This window comes from Stegodyphus dumicola, chromosome 7 (assembly GCF_044657685.1).
Source record: "Stegodyphus dumicola isolate Sdum_Otavi_A_Nest chromosome 7, ASM4465768v1".
Taxonomy (NCBI): domain Eukaryota; kingdom Metazoa; phylum Arthropoda; class Arachnida; order Araneae; family Eresidae; genus Stegodyphus; species Stegodyphus dumicola.
In genome coordinates, this window is record NC_140774.1 from 76,066,390 (window position 1) to 76,088,063 (window position 21,674).

The 21,674-nt window shown below is 32.0% G+C and overlaps 1 protein-coding gene across 3 annotated transcripts in view; it reads right to left on the minus strand.

Moving 5' to 3' along the window:
• The window catches only part of GTPBP1 (GTP-binding protein 1), a 55,882-nt gene that overhangs the window by 4,556 nt on the left and 29,652 nt on the right, over positions 1-21,674 (minus strand). For all 3 annotated transcript variants that reach the window (XM_035368616.2, XM_035368633.2, XM_035368624.2), the window contains exons 6-8: positions 15,645-15,740; positions 11,800-12,038; positions 4,187-4,331 (exon numbers count right to left, since the gene is read on the minus strand). In XM_035368616.2, coding sequence (XP_035224507.1) covers positions 4,187-4,331; positions 11,800-12,038; positions 15,645-15,740 — 480 coding nt within the window. The remainder of the gene's footprint in view (positions 1-4,186; positions 4,332-11,799; positions 12,039-15,644; positions 15,741-21,674) is intronic.

Genomic DNA, 21,674 nt, shown 5'->3' on the forward strand with positions numbered 1-21,674 from the left:
ACAGATTATTCTACTACAGGCCATTTGATAGCAGTTTTATATTTTGTGCATATATATTAAGAATAAGTATATCTTGTTTTGGGACAACTTCTTGGCCACGAAAAGGAAATAAGACAGATATATTCTATTCTAAGTGTTTAGCTTAGTAGCTATTAGTCGTTTGCTCCCCCCTTCCACTTTAACATTATGGTACTTACATTTTATTTGTAAACTAAATAGTATATTTAATAATTAAATCACATTTTTCTTTTCCATTTCTTATTCATTAATTTGTGTCCTTTTATGAATTCGATCTTTTTTAGTGTTTATTATTTTAGGAAAGTTTAGAAATTTAGATGTATTTTTGTAACAAGTAGTACCGTTTAATGAATTCTGCGTCCGCGCTTAATTAGATTCTTTGAGTAATTAAATTTTACTTTTAAAATCTGCTTTTGAATTCCTCTTTCAACTTTGAAATACATTGTACATAATTATTTGAATTAAATATTGTAGAGTTCTTCACACTCTCCATCAATTTTGGAAAGTGAGTGGAATTCTTATTTAGCAACTGACTTTCCCACAGGATTAATTTCGTCTCAAAAGCTTTCACAAAGTAATAAAGATTATGAACAAGTAGATCTTTTCCTAGTAAGCAGTATTCAGATGACCTGTAATAACGACAAGAAATGCAAAGTCTCTCTACCATTTTTCATCACTGGAGTTGATCGGTCGGTCACACGAGAAAAAAAAACCACCCCAGAGAATGGAGGGGGAGGAACATTCCACTAAACATTCACTTGGAATATGGCTGCCAAGCATTAAATACACTTGCAAAATTTGCAAAGCAGAACTACTACAGCAAGGGAGAAGAAATAAATCATTATAATATTCCACAATGACTTTTTTGGTACCATACTAAGTCCATTAAGCAAGTGGACAATGAAAGCTTATAGGAAAAGACTTGTTGCAGTCAGCTTATTCAGCTTAGAAGTATAATAGTTCTAAAACTTCTAAAGCTGTGTTCAGACCAATGCGGTCACGCATTCACGCGTTAACCAATCAGAAGCGAGTTCAGAAGCAGCATTTGCCGGTTGGCTGGAGACCACGCAAGTTGACTCAACTTTTTGACGCTTGACGCATCAGTTTCAGGCATCTCGTTTCAAACGACCAGTTTATACCATGGTTTTTAAATGATTGCACTTTCAAAAAAGTCTTCTTGATGGGGGAGGGGGAGGAATGAACTAATAATAAAAATTTCAGATTAAATAACATAAATGCATACGCTAATAGAATAAATAGTTTTATAAATTATTTAAAGGAGAATTTTCAAGTTTATTAGTAGTAATAAACCTTAATAATATACCATAAATGATATATGGTTGATATTTTTTACAGAATAATCTAAAGCAATAGATTGTTGCGAGAAAATAGTGATGGATAGTGGTGTTGTAATGGAATTGGTATTTAAAAAAAAAAAAAAAAAAAAAAAAAAAAAATATTTACAGAAAATATTATGGCTAGTTTCAGAGTAGCCCAGATGCTTCTTCAGTTTCCTGAAGGTGAAAATGATGCTTACCTGTAAGGTATCGTAGTGAGGAAGTAACATGCTCAAGTAAAAGATTGGGGGGCTCAAGTAAAAGATGCTCAAGTAAAGACAAGAAACTTGCATTTATTTTTTATTTCATTCATCATTCATGCAAACTTAATTTTCATTCGGCATTGTGTGCATTATCCTTCTTTTGACAACGAGCCTTTGGTATAATTCATAAGATCTCACTACTATGATCTGATTCTTTTTTGGCTGACACGAACGAGACTAGCCAAAGCGATACTGGTATTAGTATAAAGTTGCTGTTTCATCTAATTAAAAAATTTAGCGAGTTCTGACTTTTAAACGAGTGGTGACGAGTAAAAAAAAAATTAAAAATTAAGAAAACTGTTATTTATACAGAAAAGAAGCTCACTAGCATGTATCTGATTTCCTGTAATATTTCTACGCATTTTAATGGCTTCATTTTTCTTTTTCTTTCTTTCTTTTTTTTTTTTTTTTTTTTTTTTTAACATGCATGCTTCAACAGGTTTAATCTTGATGATAATTTTTTGTTAATTTAAAAAACTTTTGTATGAGCATTAGCAAATTTGCTACTTATGGAATTCAAATTTTAACGCAGAAAAAGAATTATTATATAAAATGCAATTACTTCAATGAGTTTTAGGTAAAAGTGACCTTATAAAATAAACATTTAGATAGTGGCTGTTCCTTAATATATGAATGACTAATTGAAGTAACATTTAAGGTAAAAAATATGTACATTTAACAGTACATAAAAATATGTACTGTTACATTTAAGGTAAAAAATATGTACATAAGGGAGAAACTAAAATAATTTTTTAAAAAACTGATGTTGTTTATTAATTTAAAAATAACTGCTTTTTTTAAAGTGTGATATTTAATTTAGTAATGCTGTATATCCCACATATATTTAAACAAAATATACTTTTTTATTGCTTTATTTAAACCAATTAAGGGAAGTTTATTTAAAGAAGCATTTAATTAAAGTTTATACATCATGCAAAAACATTTACGGTATTCTACCACATGAAAAATTTACTCTCCAAAATAGAATCATACAATTAGGATTTTTTTAATTATCATTCAACAAAATTCATAAATAAATTAAATTAGATATATACAGCGTTTGATATATACAACGATCCTTTTCTGGGATATCTTGTTCCTATAGTCCAAATGATTCTTTTCTGGGATATTCTGACAAAAATTAGTTTTCTGCTTTTGAATAAATAGTTCAATGAGCGCTAGAAATTTATCGAATTGATGAGGCGCCATGCGAAAGTAATTAAAAGAAATTTTGTTTCATTCAAGTGCATTTCTTCAATTAAATTACTTGCACCTCCTTACTGCAGTTATCTCTCACATATTAATATAAACCACTGCATTCTGCTTCTCTTACACAAAGCAAGAAGTAAAATAAGTTTTAATTGACCAGAAATTACATCCATTTTAATTTAAAAATGTAATAGTAAAATGTCAAAATACTACACAAAAATTTCACGTTTTCCTCCAAATTTTCGATATGAAGCGCCATCTAGTGCGAACATATGACAACTTTTAAAGCGAAAGTTGCCGCGCTGGTGTGAACTGCCGTATGTGGAAAGTGTTTTTTTTTTTTTTTTCGTTTTGACGCATGATGCCCCAACGGACCAGTGTGAATGCAGCTTAAGCTGAATAAGAATACTCACATTCTGTAGTTCAATTTTTAATATAATTTTGATCAATAACATAAGCATTAGTACAGTTAGACTGTATATGTATTGTAGTTTCAGTTTTTATTATTACATCACATTATAAATCAACAAAATTGTTTTTCAGATATACACAGAAATAGCCCCAGAACTGCCAAAATTTTATTATTAGATTTTTATTATATTTAACTGCATTTGCATTTCTTTTTAAAACTAAAGCCTTTACCCCCCTCCCCGCCTCCAAACAACATTACATGTTGCACATTTTTTGCTTATAATTTGAAAGACAGAATTTTAATGGGCTCTTATATCCTGACAAATGGGACAAAAACATCTTCAAGGAAAACACTAATATATGACATATATGTACTCATGCTTTCATAATTATTCAGGAACTGATAAAAAACAGGAAAAAATTCTGACAAGGTTATGTGGGAATAAATCTAAACTTAACAATTCATTTCTCTGAGTTAAAACAGACTGCATTAGATCAAGAACCTTCTGAGATTGTTCAAAAAAAGAGTACCTTAGTATGTGGAATATTTAACTTTCTTCTGTCTTAATTTTGAAGACTCTAGAGGAAAGAGGCTTACGGAATGATTTAAAAAAAAAAAAAAAAAGATAGATCTGACTTGATCTGTGAAGTCTAGATTGCTTTTCGCAGTTTTTGTTTGTTTTATTACTACATGCGATGTTTAAATTACTTTCATAAGTGCCACTGTACATTTGTAGTGTATTTGAAATTTCTGGATGTTCAAATAATAATAATAATCTAATTAACCCGATTACGACTCCCTCCACCTAATCCAATTAATCCGATTACAACTCCCTCCCCCCCAAAAAAAAACAATTGCATTTGCTTTTCTCCCAATAAGTAAAGTTCACTAATTTTATAATCACAATTCAAGATTCTCACATCCAATAATACTTTAACATAACTTACTGGCACTGAATAAGTATCATCAATCTGAAATTCAGATGGCTCAGAATCTGAATTTGGCATCCTTGTTGATAACAAATTTAAAAACATTTTTAAATACTTGAGATTCTCTCCTGTAACATTGGAAACTTGAAATATAGGACATAACCTATGGGAGAAGAGCAAAATTAAATCTTAGAAAAAGGCATAAATACAATATTTTACATGACACAATAAAAATTCTTCTCATGTGCAGAAATGCATTACATCGTATTTTAAACATGTTTATAACAATATAAACTACCAAGTTTTGACAGAATCTTTTGGATTAATTTCATAGTTAATTTAACCTGGTAATTTAAATATGAATAAAATGTTCTATGTTGACATGCTAAAGCCATATTTAAACAGCAGCTGCTTTCATAGTAGGAGCATAGTTTCAAAGTAGGACTTTTTGTAGTCATACTTCATCATACATATAAATGTGCTTCATCATCTGAAGCTGAAATGAATTACCTTGCTGAAGCTAGCCTTTTTTCTTATTACTTTCTGCGGGGTTATTTTGTTTCTTTATTAACTTTATCCATACTGTTGAAAATGGCCTCCAAAGAAAAATATAAAAAAGTAGACAATTCTGTTTTCACCAGATGGCATGCGGCATGAAATGTTATTCTTTGTTTACTTCCTTATACGAAGTAAAAAGGAAGTATTGTAACCGCGAAAAGTTTCATGCATCATATTTCAATGAAAATATCCATTTTGACCGCTATCAAATGCAATTTAATAATGTTTTTGCACGATATCTGTACGTAAGGACAGAATAAATAACTCTTTGCCCCCCCCAAAAAAAAATATAAAACCAATTTAAAATGAATTCTGAAAAGAATTTTTTGTGGTGTCTGTGCATAGGTACGTACGTATCTTGCATAACTCAAAATCGAGTAGGCTCAGAAAGTCTACTCGATTTTGAGTAGACTTTTTATATAGGACTGCTATAACATGTAGATGTGCACCTCGCATTTTGGTTGCAATAGGCTGCACCAAAAGTATATAAATATATGTATATTAAAAGACAAAGTAAGAAATTTAAAATTTGAAAAGTTTTAACATTTTTAAATTCACTGTTGCAATGAAATTTATTAATTATGAATTTCAATTTCTGGTCTTTGTGAAATATTAGTTCTAAATTTCCTACTTTATGTCTTTAATGATAATTTTTCTGCAGTTTAATGCACGAAAATAATTAGGCATGTTTGTGTTTGTTTTCAAAAGAATTGTTTAGGAAATATATGGGTACTATTCCGTTTTGAGGACTGTAAAAAACTGCAGCGAAAATGTATGCGCAAAAGCGCCAAATCTAGCAAACGCGCCCATTTAACAGCACGCCAAATCTAGCGTACGCGCTGATTTGAGATTGCGTAAGTTTATATAGTTCTATATTTCTTAAGACGCCATTGAAATACTATGTTTTTACCCTTGTAAAAAGCGGCAAACAAATAAGTGAGCGATTCTGCACTTTACCGAGAATATTTTCAAAGAAAAGGCATCATTCAATATAATTTTGAACAACTAATGAGATGAAATTATGCTTTAGCGATAAGTCGGTAGCCAAATAGCGATGCAGGCATCCATTCAGTTATGTTTAGCAATTTTTATATAAATTATAATAATAAAAAAGTATTATACGAAATTAACCTTTCATCTAGATTAAAATATCAATCTTAGATAGTTATTTACTATTGCACTTCCTTTCTTGCGTTAGGGTTGCCGCAATTATTTTTGGCAGCATTGGCATCAATAATAGTTTGGCGATTTTTACGGCCCTCGAAACCGAATAGTACCAATATATGTATATATTCACTCTGTTACCCGGCTCAATGATCTTAATTACTTTACTCTTATATGTTTGTAAATTGTGCATTTTTTGCTTTAAAAATATTGAATTATGTTGTTCTTATCTTCAGGTTAAGATTTTTATGCCTTTAGTAAATCTGCATGTAATATTCGTGGAGTTATCAACAATTTAAAAGTTGTTGAAGTGCAGCTAAGCCTAATGAATTTTGCGATGGCAGACATGTTGGTTTACATTTTAAACTTGGCAAAATAGCGGATTTTTTGCCAATCTACAGAAACTAAGCTTCGCAACAACAAAGATAATGCCTTCTTATATTATTGCGAATTAAATCATGTTTAATCCATTTTGGAATTTATTAGAGAAAACAAGTGTTTAAGATTTACTTCGTAATTTTTAATATAGATATTTTGAGTTTTTATGTTTTTTTGCCTTGTCGGAGTGAGAGCTGAATAAATTGAATGAGAAATACTCAATTGTCTGTGAAAAACTGTTTCTTTTTTGCTTTGTTTGCTTAATTTCTTTTATATATCATTTTAGATTTATTATATTATTTGAATAGAATATGTGGCAACGATTAGATAATTCTTTAAATGATATAAATTTTGTGCATTCCGAGTTATAATATGAATGAAATGTAATGCTGTTAAGTGAACCAAGTGCCAAAGTGTCACTATCATAAGCAAAGATAGTGAATTTTAAAGAGCGCATTTATTCAATTGTGGTTTATGTGCTATCGATGAAGTAGATTTCATTCAATCCAATAAGTTTATTTAAACTTACGCAAGAAAAAATGCATATAATTTAATATTCCGTACAAGGAAGTCATGTGGCATACACATCAGACTTTTTTATGTCATTAACATTGGAAACAAGAGTTCAGATTTCAAAAGAGATGCAAGACTGTACTTCTATTTCTAATGCCTATTTTTGTGTAGACATGCAATGTTTTGTAACTTTTCTTTCCTTCTTCTTCTTCTTCTTTTCTTTTTTTCTTTTTCCCCTTTTTTTATTGTGTGTGTGTTCAACATGTAAGTATTATTATTATTATTATTATTTTTAAATATAGATTTCAAGTACAGTTTGTTGAAATTTTGTCTAGGTGACCTTGGCTTGGATTAGAACCCTTAGGGGAAAAAAAAGGTACATGAAACCTTTTTTGGAAACCTTATTTTAGAATTTTGATAGAAAGACTCACAAGAAATTTGTAATTAACTTTCTTATAGTTTTCAAAACTATTTGCCTTTTATTTTGCAATATGACTTAATAATTTATTCATAAATTGGAACTATAGTATTCCTTTCATAAATGCACTTCAGGCATGTCAGTTAGTATATACAGCCAGCAACTGCAAATCAGAAATTTAATTCTCAGTGAGAATGCATTGTCATTTTCCCTGTTTCCTGCTCCAAGAAATCTAATAGTCATCATAGTGGCATTCAAACTAAAATGTGGTAAATAATAACTTACTACCTTCTGGATTTAAAAGGTTAACTCTGATGCCTTTTCTCAGCTGTGTTTTCATTTTTGGGGGAAATGTAAGCAATTATGGCATTCTTCAGGTATGCGCACTTATGGTGTAAAAGTTGGTGACCCAGCTAGCAACTGAAAAATCGAGTATTAGCAAAGTTGTTAACCTACACAAAGGCATAACTCCCCTTACACAGATCTTGTTTGTGTTGCCATAGTAAAAATAATCCAATTCACAAATGATTACAATTTATTATTGCTCACTAACTAGTCAGGAATACTAAAAACACTCCTGTATTAACCTTCTAACCAGCTGTATATACATGGAGAAGATAATTTTGTGCGATGTGTTTTAAGAAAGTATACATACATGCATCTGGAAATATATCCAAGAAATTAAGGCTGTATATTAAAAGTAAATAAATCCAGATATAAATAACCAGAAGCATTCTGGTATTAAAATTAAGAAATCACCACTTTCCATGGAGATTGGGAAATTTGGGTTTTGGAACAAAAGCCTTAGCCAGTTGAAGCATCAAGACAAATCTGTATGGTTGCAAAAGTAAAAAAAATTATTATATCGGGTCATTAAAGTTCTGTGTCCCCTCCCCTATGTTGAGAGTTTTTAAATTATTTTGTTTCTGCTGATATGACGTGACCTTGATCAAAGTTAATGTTTAAATATTACTGTGCTTGTACATATTCATAATAGATTTAATGCATACAGAACTGCGACAGATCTATAATTTACTAAAAGAAACACTTCACAGTTGTGGAACTTCCCCCAAAAATAGTTGTACAGCTCTTCACAGTAACACAGAGTACAATCAGTAGTTACACTTGAAACTATTAAGAACAATTAACATAACACAATGGAAAGCATATCAAAAGAGTGAAGCTAAATATTTCAATATTCGAAACTCATGCTGAACTAAACAACTATTGAGAAACCGTTGCTCTCTGCAATTTTATATAGTTTTCTCCTGGCCAAGAGATATAATAATAAAAAATTAAGAGAGACTTCTAGTACTAGACTTCTAGTAAGACCAAGAGATTTCTAGTACTTTCCACTTCTTGAAATTACTGTAAGGCATATGAGGGCCGGATACGATTACAGCTACATAAAGTATCAATTACAGTTAGTTATTCAGTTGCAATAACCATTACAGTTATATGGGGACCAGATCAAAATGTCACCAAGTAGTTGCCAAGTTTGGTGACTTCTCACCAAATCTGGAACCATTTACTCAATGCTAATGGCAAAGTTTCACTTCTTTAGATTTTCATGTTATACAAAAAATATTACAATTTCACATATAATTTCACTAAAATAGTTTGAGCTTCTAAGGTGATAGCTCCTAAGAGCAGAAGTTTGAGCCTCTAAGGTGATATCCACTTAGCATGACAATTCTTTGTTAACAACGACCTATCAAAAGATGCTGTCACAGGAAATCCAAGTTGTACATTTCAGGAACTACCAAACAAAATACATATTCTAAAAAAAGCAGCCCATGATCATTTAAAGAAGATTGGGTATGTACGCTACTATGATGTATGGGCAACCCATACTTCAACAGCTCGAATTTTGGCTTGTGATTCTTTGCTGGAAAATTTAAAGAAGCTTCTTTTTGAAACTGCTTATTACTGCAGATATGTGGCTCATTACAGGAGATAAGAAGTAATTAATTATACAATAATGTTATAAAAAGAAAAAGATCATGGGGTAAGCCAGAAGAACTTCTTTTAATAATATCAAGAGGGAAGCCACATCCCGGAAAAATAATGCTTCCTGTATTTGGAAAAATACTGTTTCTAAATGGCAGTTTTAAAAGCAAAGCACCGAGAAATGGCCAATCTTCGAGGTGTCTATCATGATCATGCTCGACCTCAAATTTAATGAATGTCACATTGTAATGGCTTTGTGGTTCAATAAGGCACCATTTAACAAGACGAAACAAACATTTAGTAAAATTAATGTTCTCAGCATACTACACTAATAAACTCAGAGCAGTACATCGCTCCTACAGCATAGAAAAATCTACAACCTTTCTCTTCTGAGGCTAACATGCATCTCACCTAAAATACATTAAGCCTTCTTGGAGAAGAGCTACACGAGTCAAGCATGCTCTGTTAATCACCAAACAGTCAACAGATACTACACACACATAAAAAAAAGTTATGAAGGTGGCCGAGATGTTTGGTGTCACACCTATATTCACCAGACCTTGCCCTTTCATATTTTCATCTTATTAAGTTACTTTAAAATTTTTGGAGTTACACAGGGTAATATTCTCTGGAGACAGTCAAAAAGCATGTTGATAACTTCTTTATGAATAAATCAAATCGAAAGATCATTTTAAAAAAGGAATTTTCCAGCTGTCTGAAAATGGTGAAAAGGCATAAAATAAAATGGTGCTTACATGATTCAATGAAAGTTTCTATGTTTGCTGTTGTTGCGACTAATCTCGCTTGCTTGATCTCATCATTAGAACTAGCCCCATGAAATTTATCATGACAAAGCACACAAGATTAAGTCTGTTGTTGGGCACCATACAGTAAACAGTACGATTCTGCCCCGTTTTGTTCCAATATTGAGAAAGAGCACCCCGAGGTCCGAGTGCACATGTGGGATGGGTCTGAGGGTTTTATATGTTATGTACTATGTTTTCTACTGCTTTATTTTCATTTATCATAAAAAAAAAACTGCAGAACTTCTCGAATGGCTCGATATAATAAGAGTATTGTAACTCTTAGACAATATTTTGCTTCATCTTCAAAGCATAATGGATTCATCACTTTTAGCAGAGGCTAGATAATGAGGGAAAAATGAAAACAACTTGTAAAACATGAAGCTGGTAAGTAATTAATGCACTATGCAGCAGTTAGTATTGAACAAAGATAATGCAAAGTGTATGCACTTGTTTATAAGGTATCAGACAGATATACCACACTGATGCAACAGATAAATGCAAGCTTTCTTTTCTTGCCTGCAGTGCCTTGAAATTGATATCATGCATAATTTCAAGTATACCACAGAGTGTCAGATGGACTCAGAGGAAGAATATCAAGTATGCTAATGGTCAAGGGGTGAGAATGGAAGAAGGTTATATAGGTAATAAGACAACTCTCTTTTTTTTTTAACACCATGTGGACGAACATTATTTGAACAGCATGTGTGAACATTTTCTCAAAGAATCCTTGCCACCGTAATGTACTGCAAGACACACAAACAGATAAATAAGAGTGTTGCTATCTGAACAATATCTGCTTGGAATAGCACCTGGGGGCCATTCTCCCACCAGAATCAATCGAGAACAGTGCATATTTACTTCTGGTATCTTCTGGTATTTTATTGTAAAGACAGCATCATTCAATAAAATAGGACTAAATATTGCATTGTGATGATGGTTAAGAACAAAATCCCAAGAACACACTTAGAGATCCTATTTTCGAATGGAAGTTATAAATTAAATAATGTAAACTGTATGGATAGTTCCTTTATAATATGCATATCTTTACCATGTAAGCATTTATTCTTTTACACAAGTTTTGGCACTGCATTACAGAAAATTAGGATTATTCTAGATACAAGCAATCTATACTTGCCAATTCCAGATGCAAGCAGTCTGTGGTTGCCATTGAATGTGGCTTACCAATTACTCTGATTTGCTTTTTACATCAAAATGCTAATCTCTGGCAAATTGCATAAAATGGGGTTTCAAAAGTAACTTCACTTTATCTGATGATACAATGCAATTCCTGCCAAAATTTTTCAAAAGCTACCAAAAGTGATTTAACATATCTTTTGCAACGGATTACAAATTCATTCTTGTGTTATTATGTTTTACAGAACATTTTAAAATTAATATATTCTCAAGACTATGCATTAAGCATTATAAAATGCTAGAGAAGTATTGACAGATCACATGCACTGTTTTAGTTCTGAAAGTTGGAATTTCATAATAATGCGAACCATTATTTCAGGCATTTTATGTTGTTCCTATCATCTGCAAGAGTTTAAGAACATTATATTATGTTTATGACAGTTTTTTTACCATTGTTATATTGTAATACCAGTACAATTATAATACTACTCACATATTACATTAATATTACACAAAATTTCAAAATAATTAAGCGATGAAATCTCTTTTGTGTAAAATAATATTAAAAATTTACTGTAATACAGAAACATACATTCCCAGTTTAAAATTATGAAATATTTCTTTTTAAAACTGGTATTTTATTTCATTAATTTAGCTGAGCATATTATACTGTCACATATTTTACGCACATTTAATTTGAACATGCTTACCTCTCAGAAACAAAATTAGTAGCTGAAACTATAACATCGTCTTCAGAATGAACAATAACTGGTATCTTCCTACAACCAGGTGATTTCAGAATACGGACAAGCAGTTTCATAGTGTCATGGAGTACATTAACAGGACACATGTCAATTTTTGTGACAACAACAAAAACTGGAACATTTAAAGCTAGAGCAAGTCCTAAGTGTTCTTTAGTCATTCCAACTACACCAGCATTTGCACCAACCTGAAAAATTAAAAAAAAAAAAAAATTCATATTATTAATGTCACTCTTAAAACTGCCTCAATGAATAAGCAAGCTGATACATATTTGATATAAAGGAAGCTAATATTAAATTTTTAATGCAGCCATAACATGATAATTGAAAGATTAGTACACTTGAAAATTACTGGTATATCCAAACATTTCAATATCAAGTCTTAAAATTCTGAAATATAAAAAATAATAAGATTCTGAACTTTCACCATTTTAGTAAATGTCAAGATACAAATCTCATTTAGCCATAATAGAAAAAAATCATACCTATTTGTAATAAAATTTTAAAAACTTAAGTTAAAAAACAAATATAAAACTTCTGAATGTTTAAAAAAATTATTTAATTAATTTAAACTTGCTTAAAATATTTTAATTTTAAACCAATTTGCATCAATTAATCTCAGCAATTACTGCTTCTGTTGATAAAAATCGCAAATTTATTTAATATATTTTTATGACACAATATGATTGATAAATATTTGGATTTATGAATAAATTTTAAAAATCAAAAGTCCTCGAGCTTTAAAAAACATAACATTTACTTAATAAAACACAGATAACTTGTAAATCAAATGTATATATTACTGAGCAGAATAAGAATTTAAAATGCCAAAGAGGAACAACTACTATTGATTTAATAAAAGAGCTAATAGTAATTAAAACACTTTAGCAAACATTATATGCGTGCAGTATATCTAGTATTTTTCTAGCTGAACTTATGAACTCTACTGATTTCAAAAAAGCAATTAATGTAATTATTCTCACATTAAAGATTTTCTACATTAAGGCCCCCCCCCCAAAAAAAAAACTCTCTACAAGATGAATGAATAGTAACAGAAGAATTAATTGGGCATGTTAACAAAGGAGTACAAATTGCAGCATGCAATTTCTGAAATTTCTTTCTCCCGCTTTTACAAACAAGAAAGAAATATTTCACTTCATCTTTCTTGCTTGAAAGATTAAGAAACATTAAATTCAGTGTTTTTCCTAGCAAAGCTCTGATTCAATGGAAGAAAATACTGAGATATAAAAACATATATAACACTTTGGCTAATTTTTAGTCATTTGGACATCACACGACTTCTTTGTATGGATCATACCTCAAGGCAAGTTGCAAATGACATAAAAAATTTCAAACTTTGAAATTAAATATATCAGTCAATTTTTGTCACACAGGAGTCAAACTTCTTATCATTTTATTTTTTCATAACAAGTATGAAACTTTCCCAAATATAAGTATAGAAAACAAGAGACTGCATTTAAAGTTAGATTTCATTATTTGTCCAAAATTAATTTTTTAAACAATTTACCATTGCCCAAAGATTGCCCTTCTGTAGTTAAAAGTATATGACTCCGACCAACAATTGTGAAAATAAAGGGTGGGTAGAAATATATTCGTACTGCCAATTGAAATGAAAAATGGATGTGTACAATTAGATGTTATAGCAATCCTGTATAAAAAAATTTAATGTTCTATAGCAAATCGGTTTTGATACCTACATACGTATGTACATATATACAGACAGTATGAAAAAAATCCATTTTACAATATGTTTTGGAATACAAAGTCCTTTATTCTGTCTGTATGTTAAGATATCATGCACAAAATAGTCAAAATGGATTCCGGAATGGTCAAAATATATATTTCCGATGAAATCTGACAACCGAATTTTTTTGTGATTACAATACTTCCTTTATTTTGTACAATGGATAAAAAAGGCTCATAATTAAATCAGAGCATAAGGCTACCTTGGAATAATAAACAAAAAATTTATTACTTCATTTGAAAAATAAATATTTAATATACTAAAATATATTTGTAATACATTAACACAAATGTTTATAAACTACATAGATATTTTTGTAAATAAAAAACTGATATAAGCATACTTATCTCTTCATAGAAAATTTAACCAAAAAAAAAGGGATTGTGAACTACTCTTGTGAGCAAAATTTAAGGATGAGACAGTTTTTCAAATGTAATGTCACACAGAAGTGTTCCACATGAACCCAAATCTTACTATAAGATCACCAAGATCAGAAAATATGGGACAAGTGAGCAAAACTATCCGAACAAGGAATCAAAAGGATGAAAGGTGACTTTTTGGAAAAGTAACTCCAGGCACAACTCAAGAGAAGACAGAAATGTCCATGTGACAGGCACTCTATAACAAAATCATCCTTAGAAGGAGATACCATCCCTGACAGATATATAAGAATTACAATGCCTGTCCATGGTGCGGACAAGGTTGTAAAAGAGCTGTTGAGTCATCATTTCCCATTCCTTTTGCAGTGTCAATTTCAGCTTCAGAAGTACTGCTGGTAGCTGATCACATGTTGCCGAGTATCTCCTGAGAAGATCTCGCATGTGTTCTGTGCAATTTAAGGGACCTTGCAGGTTAATACATGCATCGAATATCTTTATTCTCTAAGAGCTCTGCAACAGCTATTGTAAGACCAGTTGTAGTGCTGTCATCTATGAAGAGGAAATCTGGACCTATAGCACCTTTAAACAGATGCATGTGAGGCAGGAGAACCTTGGTACAATCATGGACATCACGGACTAAACCAGTTTGGAAGATGTCGAGGTTAATATGGTTAACAAGCATGATACTACTTTAAATGAGACAAAACCACACCTCCAAAAAAGGACTTTTTGATGATATTGGAGGCATGACTCGGTGTTCTTTTCTCTCTTCAGATCTGTTTACATCTAGAATCACTCATCAAACTAAATTAAATCTTATCTGTAAAAGACTAAATTAAATCTTACCTATAAAACAGCACTCAACCTCACTCTTGTTGTGTCCAATTCTTGTGCTCCTGGCACCACAGAAATAGGTGTTTCTGATAAGCAGGCATTTACTGCACACACTAACACTATACTAGTTGGCATGTATATAAAACATGTTTGTGCAACCTTGTGGCTATCGTAAAATGCAATATTGGATATTTAATAGTCTGCTACACATGCCTTGCAATATATTCCACAATCTGTCATGTGTCTCTTCTAGCTAACAGGAAAATATACCAGATGTCAATGCCATTATTGTGTGTGAAGACCACCTCTGATGCTCATGCAGCTGTTCCCGCCATTTGAAATGCTTTCTAGACATGTGAAATTAAGTTGTGAGCAATCCCATACTCCTCCACCAGACTTCAACCTTCTTTCAACTTTCCAATGACATGACCTCAAGTACAGTCATCCAAAAGATGTCTCCTGGATTGCCTGTTGGCCATGCCACACAGTAGTAGCAAGTTGACATTGTTAAAATCACTGTACACCATGCAATAGCAGTAACCAAACTGCTAAGCACACATCACTCAGTGTTATACAATTTCAACACTCCTCCTTAAGTAATATGCCATATGTGCATCCCCTATTGTATCATCCCAAAACTATCAGTGGACTGGTCTTTCAGTCCATTCTGCTGCCTTATTCCATTTTTATGCTAATTTTTCTGCCTTGTCCTTAATTTTTGCACACCAGTGTATGTTCGTGATACTTAAATTAAACTAATGGCAAATTATATATATAAAAAAATCTTACAAGTCAAAGAACAAAATGCAAATTACCATTAACATTGTGAAATCAGGAATATGCCCAGTCATTCCAAATATAGTAGTTTTCAAATACCTTTCGTGGCCCGCAAGATCAATGAAGGTAATTACCTAGAAAGGAAAGTGCAATTAATGAAATCTGTATAATCAGTACAGTATTTTTAGAATAAGATTGCAATAATCCAAACAAGACTAACTATCAGGCATTATAAAATTCATATTCTGCAAGATTTCATGCACAAATATTGCACATACATACTACAGTCAAAAGTCGTTAATTCGGACACCCATAATCCGGAATGATCTATAATCCGAACTTCAAAGCTAAAAACTTTCTGCGCATGCGCCGCATTGACACATGCGCATAGGCGTTTACGCGTGCACGTAAGACCTTTACGACTGCACATATGCGTGTGCGCAAGCGCAGAATACGTTTTAACGTTTAATGTATAACGGACGGTATAAGCTAAAATTATCTAAATATCTCAGTTGATAGTGATGATTGCGTTGTTCCTTAATCTTCGAATTGGACGCGGCTTATTATTTTTTGCAGACTGTAAGAGCAATTTTATAAAAGTAAACTTGAACTTTCGATTATGTCAAATAGAATTTCCGATGCTGGAGCACCCAAAGGATCTACAAAACGAAAGTATGTTTTGATGTCCGTCAAACAAAAAGTGGAATTGCTGCAAAAAATGGATAAAGACATGAAGAACGGTGACAGAGAGGATAGTGAAAACGAAAAGATTTCGATTGACAAGTTAGTCGGTATTCTCGGCACAGCAATTACGGGACTTGAACAGCGGAACTTTGTAACTGAACAAGAAATGTCTGTTTATAGAATTAAAGAGAAAGTATTATCACATAAAATGAAGCAACTTAAACAACTTACATTGAAAGAAATGTTTAATAAAGTAAACAAATAAATATTAAGCTTCTTTTTTTGTAAATTTTGATACCCTTTAGATCATAATTGTTCCTTATTTCATAAATTATGGTTTCATATTTTTAATTTTAGAATTTGTGCATGCCATCTTATGAGATTTAAACTGATGATCTATAATCCGGAAAAATCGATAATCTGGAATCGCCGAAGTCCTGACGAGTCCGGATTAATGACTTTTGACTGTAGCTACAACAAAAACAACAACAACAAAAAAAGAATATATAATGCTCTAGAAAGGATTTACTTTATTCTGATATTTATCATCATGGTAAATAAATATTCTGCTTTAATTAGAAAGTTTTTATAATAAGACTTATTGCTTTTTAGAGTAATTTTTTCCTTTTTAATTGCTACAGTAGACCGAATTGCATTGAAACAGTTTACAGTGCATTTTCTTTGCACTCTCCAACAACACTTTGCTCACTTCAGATGACTCTTAGTCGCTGCAGACACACACCATCTTATTTTTTCATTGTTGACTTAATTTCTTCTATTTGGAGAAACTTTTTTTTTTGATTAATCAATCATCAGTCTCTAAATGGGATTTTTAAAGTTTTTAGGCAAATGTAAAAAAAAATTGTTTGCTGTGGTATTAGAATAACCAAAAAATCCAGAAAATGTAAGCACAACTGCCAGTTTGCCACAATACATACATTATCTGTGCACTGCTCAGCACATTTAAACATAAGCACGATAAGAAAATTACCCGTTCCACAGTTTAAAAGATTTAAAACTAAAATGATTTTTCTTTATAAAATAATATAAAAGTTACTTTTATGTGAAATAAATTAAAATTTTTTGACTGAATTAAATTATATACAGGGTGTTTCAGCAATTCAGTTACAAACTTTCAGGAAAGATAGAGTAAACCCAGACGATTGAAAATCACACAGCAATGCATGGTCAAAAACACTTTCCTGCCACGGTAATAAAGACACAAAACACAAGAAACATGGACATGAACAGGATGAGAAAACAGTTATGATCAGTGCAGCTAAAATGTTCGGAATGTTAAATTTTTGCATACATTAGCCTTGATGTGCATCTCCACATAAATGCAACATATCCTTAACACTGGATCGGCAGAGATGGTCTGGCGCATTAGCCAGCAAGATAACATTCACTACTTACTTGGGAGAGGGGCGGGGAGTATGTCAAGACACTAATGTATGAAATCCCTTTTAACAGAGCTCAGGAACTTGCTCAGGCATGCACCATGGCAGCTGCTGGGGAAGTCCAGGATACACCAGGTATTTTCCACAACATCAGATCATCCATGCGCCAGAGATGCGAGGCCTGTATCACAGTCCGAGGTGGTAATTTCGATGTTGTAAAATTTAATTCTTTCTTTGATGACAACTGTTGTCAGTTTTTGCTTTCATTTCTCAGTTTCTGCTGCACTAAACATAGTAAACTTGTTTTCTCACCCTGTTTGTATCCTTCATTTCTTGTGTTTTGGTCATCACTACTGCACCAGGAAAGCATTTTTGATCATGCATTGCTATGCGATTTTCCATTGTTCAGGTGTAATCTATCTCTCCTGTAAGTAGTCTGCAAACGAATTGCTGAAACAGCCTATATATAAAAGACATTATTATTCACCCACTAGCCTATGCATGATGGAAAACTGCTACAATGTTCATGAAATATGGAACATTTTTAAAACACACACTTTCTATATAATAATGTTTCTAGGAGCAAATTAATTTTAAAATAATACATTTAAAAACTAATTTATTTTAAAAGTTCCTGGCTAAAACATATGTCTAAATAATAAAACTCTAAAAAAGAATATAATCTCATTAAATTCTCATTTTGTCATTAAAAAAGAAACAAGGTTCCACTCGAACAGGAGAGGGAAATTCCCCGACTTTTCCAGGTGTGTTTTAAGAAAATTTCTGTCTATCCACATAGTGCATGCTGGCTGTGCTGAGAGGTAAAATAATTATGGTAGCACTTGAAAATACAAAAATTTGCCAATTACATATGACTTATATATTGTTACGAAATGTACAGGAGCGGTACGACGATTCCCTGCAAAGCAGTTTTATGGTTGCCATAAATTAGCAAGGAGGGCAGGGTTGCAACATTTGGTGAGAAATCACCCACTTGGCAACAAAATTGGCAATATGCCATGGACGGATGGAGAACCTTCTGAAGCAAATTCTTACCGGTTTAGCCCAGAGTGTTCTCGAACACAAGCCGAAAGCTATATAAGCCCTGCTGGTCCCCAGCCGGAGAGTGTGCCTCGCCAAGTGCGAGATAGTGTGTGCCTTGTCCAGCGAGCTGATAGTCAGTCATTGAGCGAGTGTCTTGAAGTCAAGCGCCGAGTTTGACTTCGAGTCTCTTAGCGTATCGTGGTTAGTGCATCATCGAGAAGAGTGTGTTAAGCTCCGGGAACGGCTGAACCAGAGAATCAGGAGATGTGCTCTGTGTGTCGTCGAGTGCATCGCGAGTTGTAGCGTGGAGAGTCTCGAGAGTACGTGGAGTTCCGAGAATGACCAAGCAGAATTGGAAGCTGTGCTCTGGTGCTTTGCAGTGAAGCTGTCTCCACCATGATAATTTGATAACCTGAAAACTGTGTCACTGATCATGTCAGCATGTTTATAACAGTTTGACGACTATAAACGAGATTTTGGAGTTGTCCTGATTAATACTGGCCAAAAAAGTGTGTTTCGATATTTCATCAAGTGTCATCGTTATTCACTCCAAATCCACACAAAACCCATATGAACATGAAGGAAGAAAATAATGTAAGAACTGGTGTCAGAAAATAAAAACGTAACAATATAATCCCCATAGCATTACTATTATAACTATAATAGGAGTTGTTTTCTCCACTGAAGACTGAGATTACAATCTGCCCAATCTGGATTAAAAAATATCTTTTTCTTTTTTCTTTTTTTTTTGGCTGACATTTTGCAGCTAAAAGAAAGAAATAAATATATTTAATGATATTTTAAAATAAATTCAGGTATTTTATATTTATTCAGCAGAATACATATGCAAAATATATGAGCATTAAATTTCGTGATGGTATGTCATTATATTGCTAGAATTAGTTTCAGGAGTATGCCAATTATTAACTAATAATAAACTTAGATGGAAGAAGCCACATTAAATGATACGAATAACATTAAAATAAAGTTAATTACTTAAAAATTAAAAACTGAATTACGATAATCAATGACATTTTGGCAAATAGTATTACCAATTATAATAAATGGTATTCGGCATTACCAATTATAATAAATGGTTAGCCTAGATGACTGATTACCATTTTTTATTTTGATGCAAAAGGCATTTATTAAAAAAAAAAATGTTTTTATGGTAAAATCCTAGTACACAATATGGTCTTGGCACGATTTTGATAATTGTCATCAACACCAAAATGACCTGTTTACTACTCATCATAAATGTCCAGTTTACTGCTCATCATCCTGACGCCAAATCCCTCTGTACCGTATACTAGGATTAAACCGATTTTGTTTATATGGGTATGGGAATGTATTTTCTTTCATTTAACATCCACTGTACATATGCATGTGAATCTCTTCATTTTTAAGGTTACTGGAAACTTGCTTTGCCTTTCTAAAAGACCATCTGATTGGAGCTGCGAAAATTGGCTCTGTGACAGCTACTTGAATGACGCTCATGCGATACATAATTCCCAACGAAAGTAATTGCTTCCAACGTTAGTGTAAAAATAGCAATTTTTGGGGGATTACTGAATGAAATTTTCTGATTTTTTTAAACAGTTTTCGAATTCCCTGACTTTTCCTTTGTTTTTTAGGTTTTCCAGGTAGCATAGCAACCCTGAAGAAACTACTTTTAGATAATGGAATTAAAAAAAAATCAATTATCCATCTTCTAATATTAAAAAAAATTATTGTATAAATTCATTAAAGTTTTTTGCAATAAAGTAAAATTATACATGCAAAATTGGAAAATCATAATAGATTTGTAATGAAGCATTTTACTGAAAAAGAGACTAATAAAACAAATTTAAAATTTGAAAAGGCCAATATTTCACTTTTTACAAACAGGAACTTGATTTTTATTGAAAGGTTAAAGAAAACTTTGAAACCATATTGCATGAAGTATTTTGAGAAGGCAAGGCTAAGTTTGGGGATCCATGACACACAAATGGATGGAATTGAAATATTCTTTGAAGACCATCATCTCCTTCAACTTTAAGTCTTCAAACTATGAACACTTTAATTCCATATGCCTACCAATCTCTAAAGTTAGCCCTTTCCTATCCAAAAAATGCTTTAAACACTGTTGTTTTACAGTTTCTTTTAAAGCTATCAATAAAATCCAGTCATTTGTAAAAAGCAAAATATGGTATCTTCGTCATACAGTATTTAAAAAATTGTTTGCGAGTGCAGTCTTGCATCACTGGACAAAACTCTAGCCCTTTAAAATTATAGGTAAAGGAATAAATAAGGTAGGTGGAACAAAACTTGGTCAAAAGGTATTCAAATGCTTTAGGTTGGTGGGATAAGAATCCCAATTTTCGATTTTTGCTAGTCAAAACTATTTCTCTTATTAATTTGTATTTCCTAGAAGGTTTGAAAATCTTTCTGCACAAATGATAAATGAAAGTGCGGGAACACCAGAACTTCGCTATGAGATTTTACAGCTATTGTCCCCTCACAATTAATCATCTCTAGAGGAAAAACCCTGTAGGGCAAAACTTTGTAACCTTGAGGTACTGGGTGTTTAAACTAGTGATTTACTGGATGAGACTGCGCTCTCTGTGCCCATTATTTTTATGGGCTGGAAGGCTTTCATATTGGATTATTACTCAGCGTACACTGTGATTTACATAACAACCTCCACTGACATTAATAGGTCAATCTTGCAGAAGTCTTAACCTAACTGTGTGATGTAGTATTAAAACCATGGCTTAGGTTAAAAATATATGCAGTTATGTTTATTCCACAGAGTAATGATGCAATAACATATTGAACAATTAATTTGGCACTTTATTACATAACTTGATAAACATTACTTAACTTATTGTATGTACTTATTATACATATAATTTTTAAAATACATTTTACATAAATCAGAAAGTGTATTAGTTAAGTATA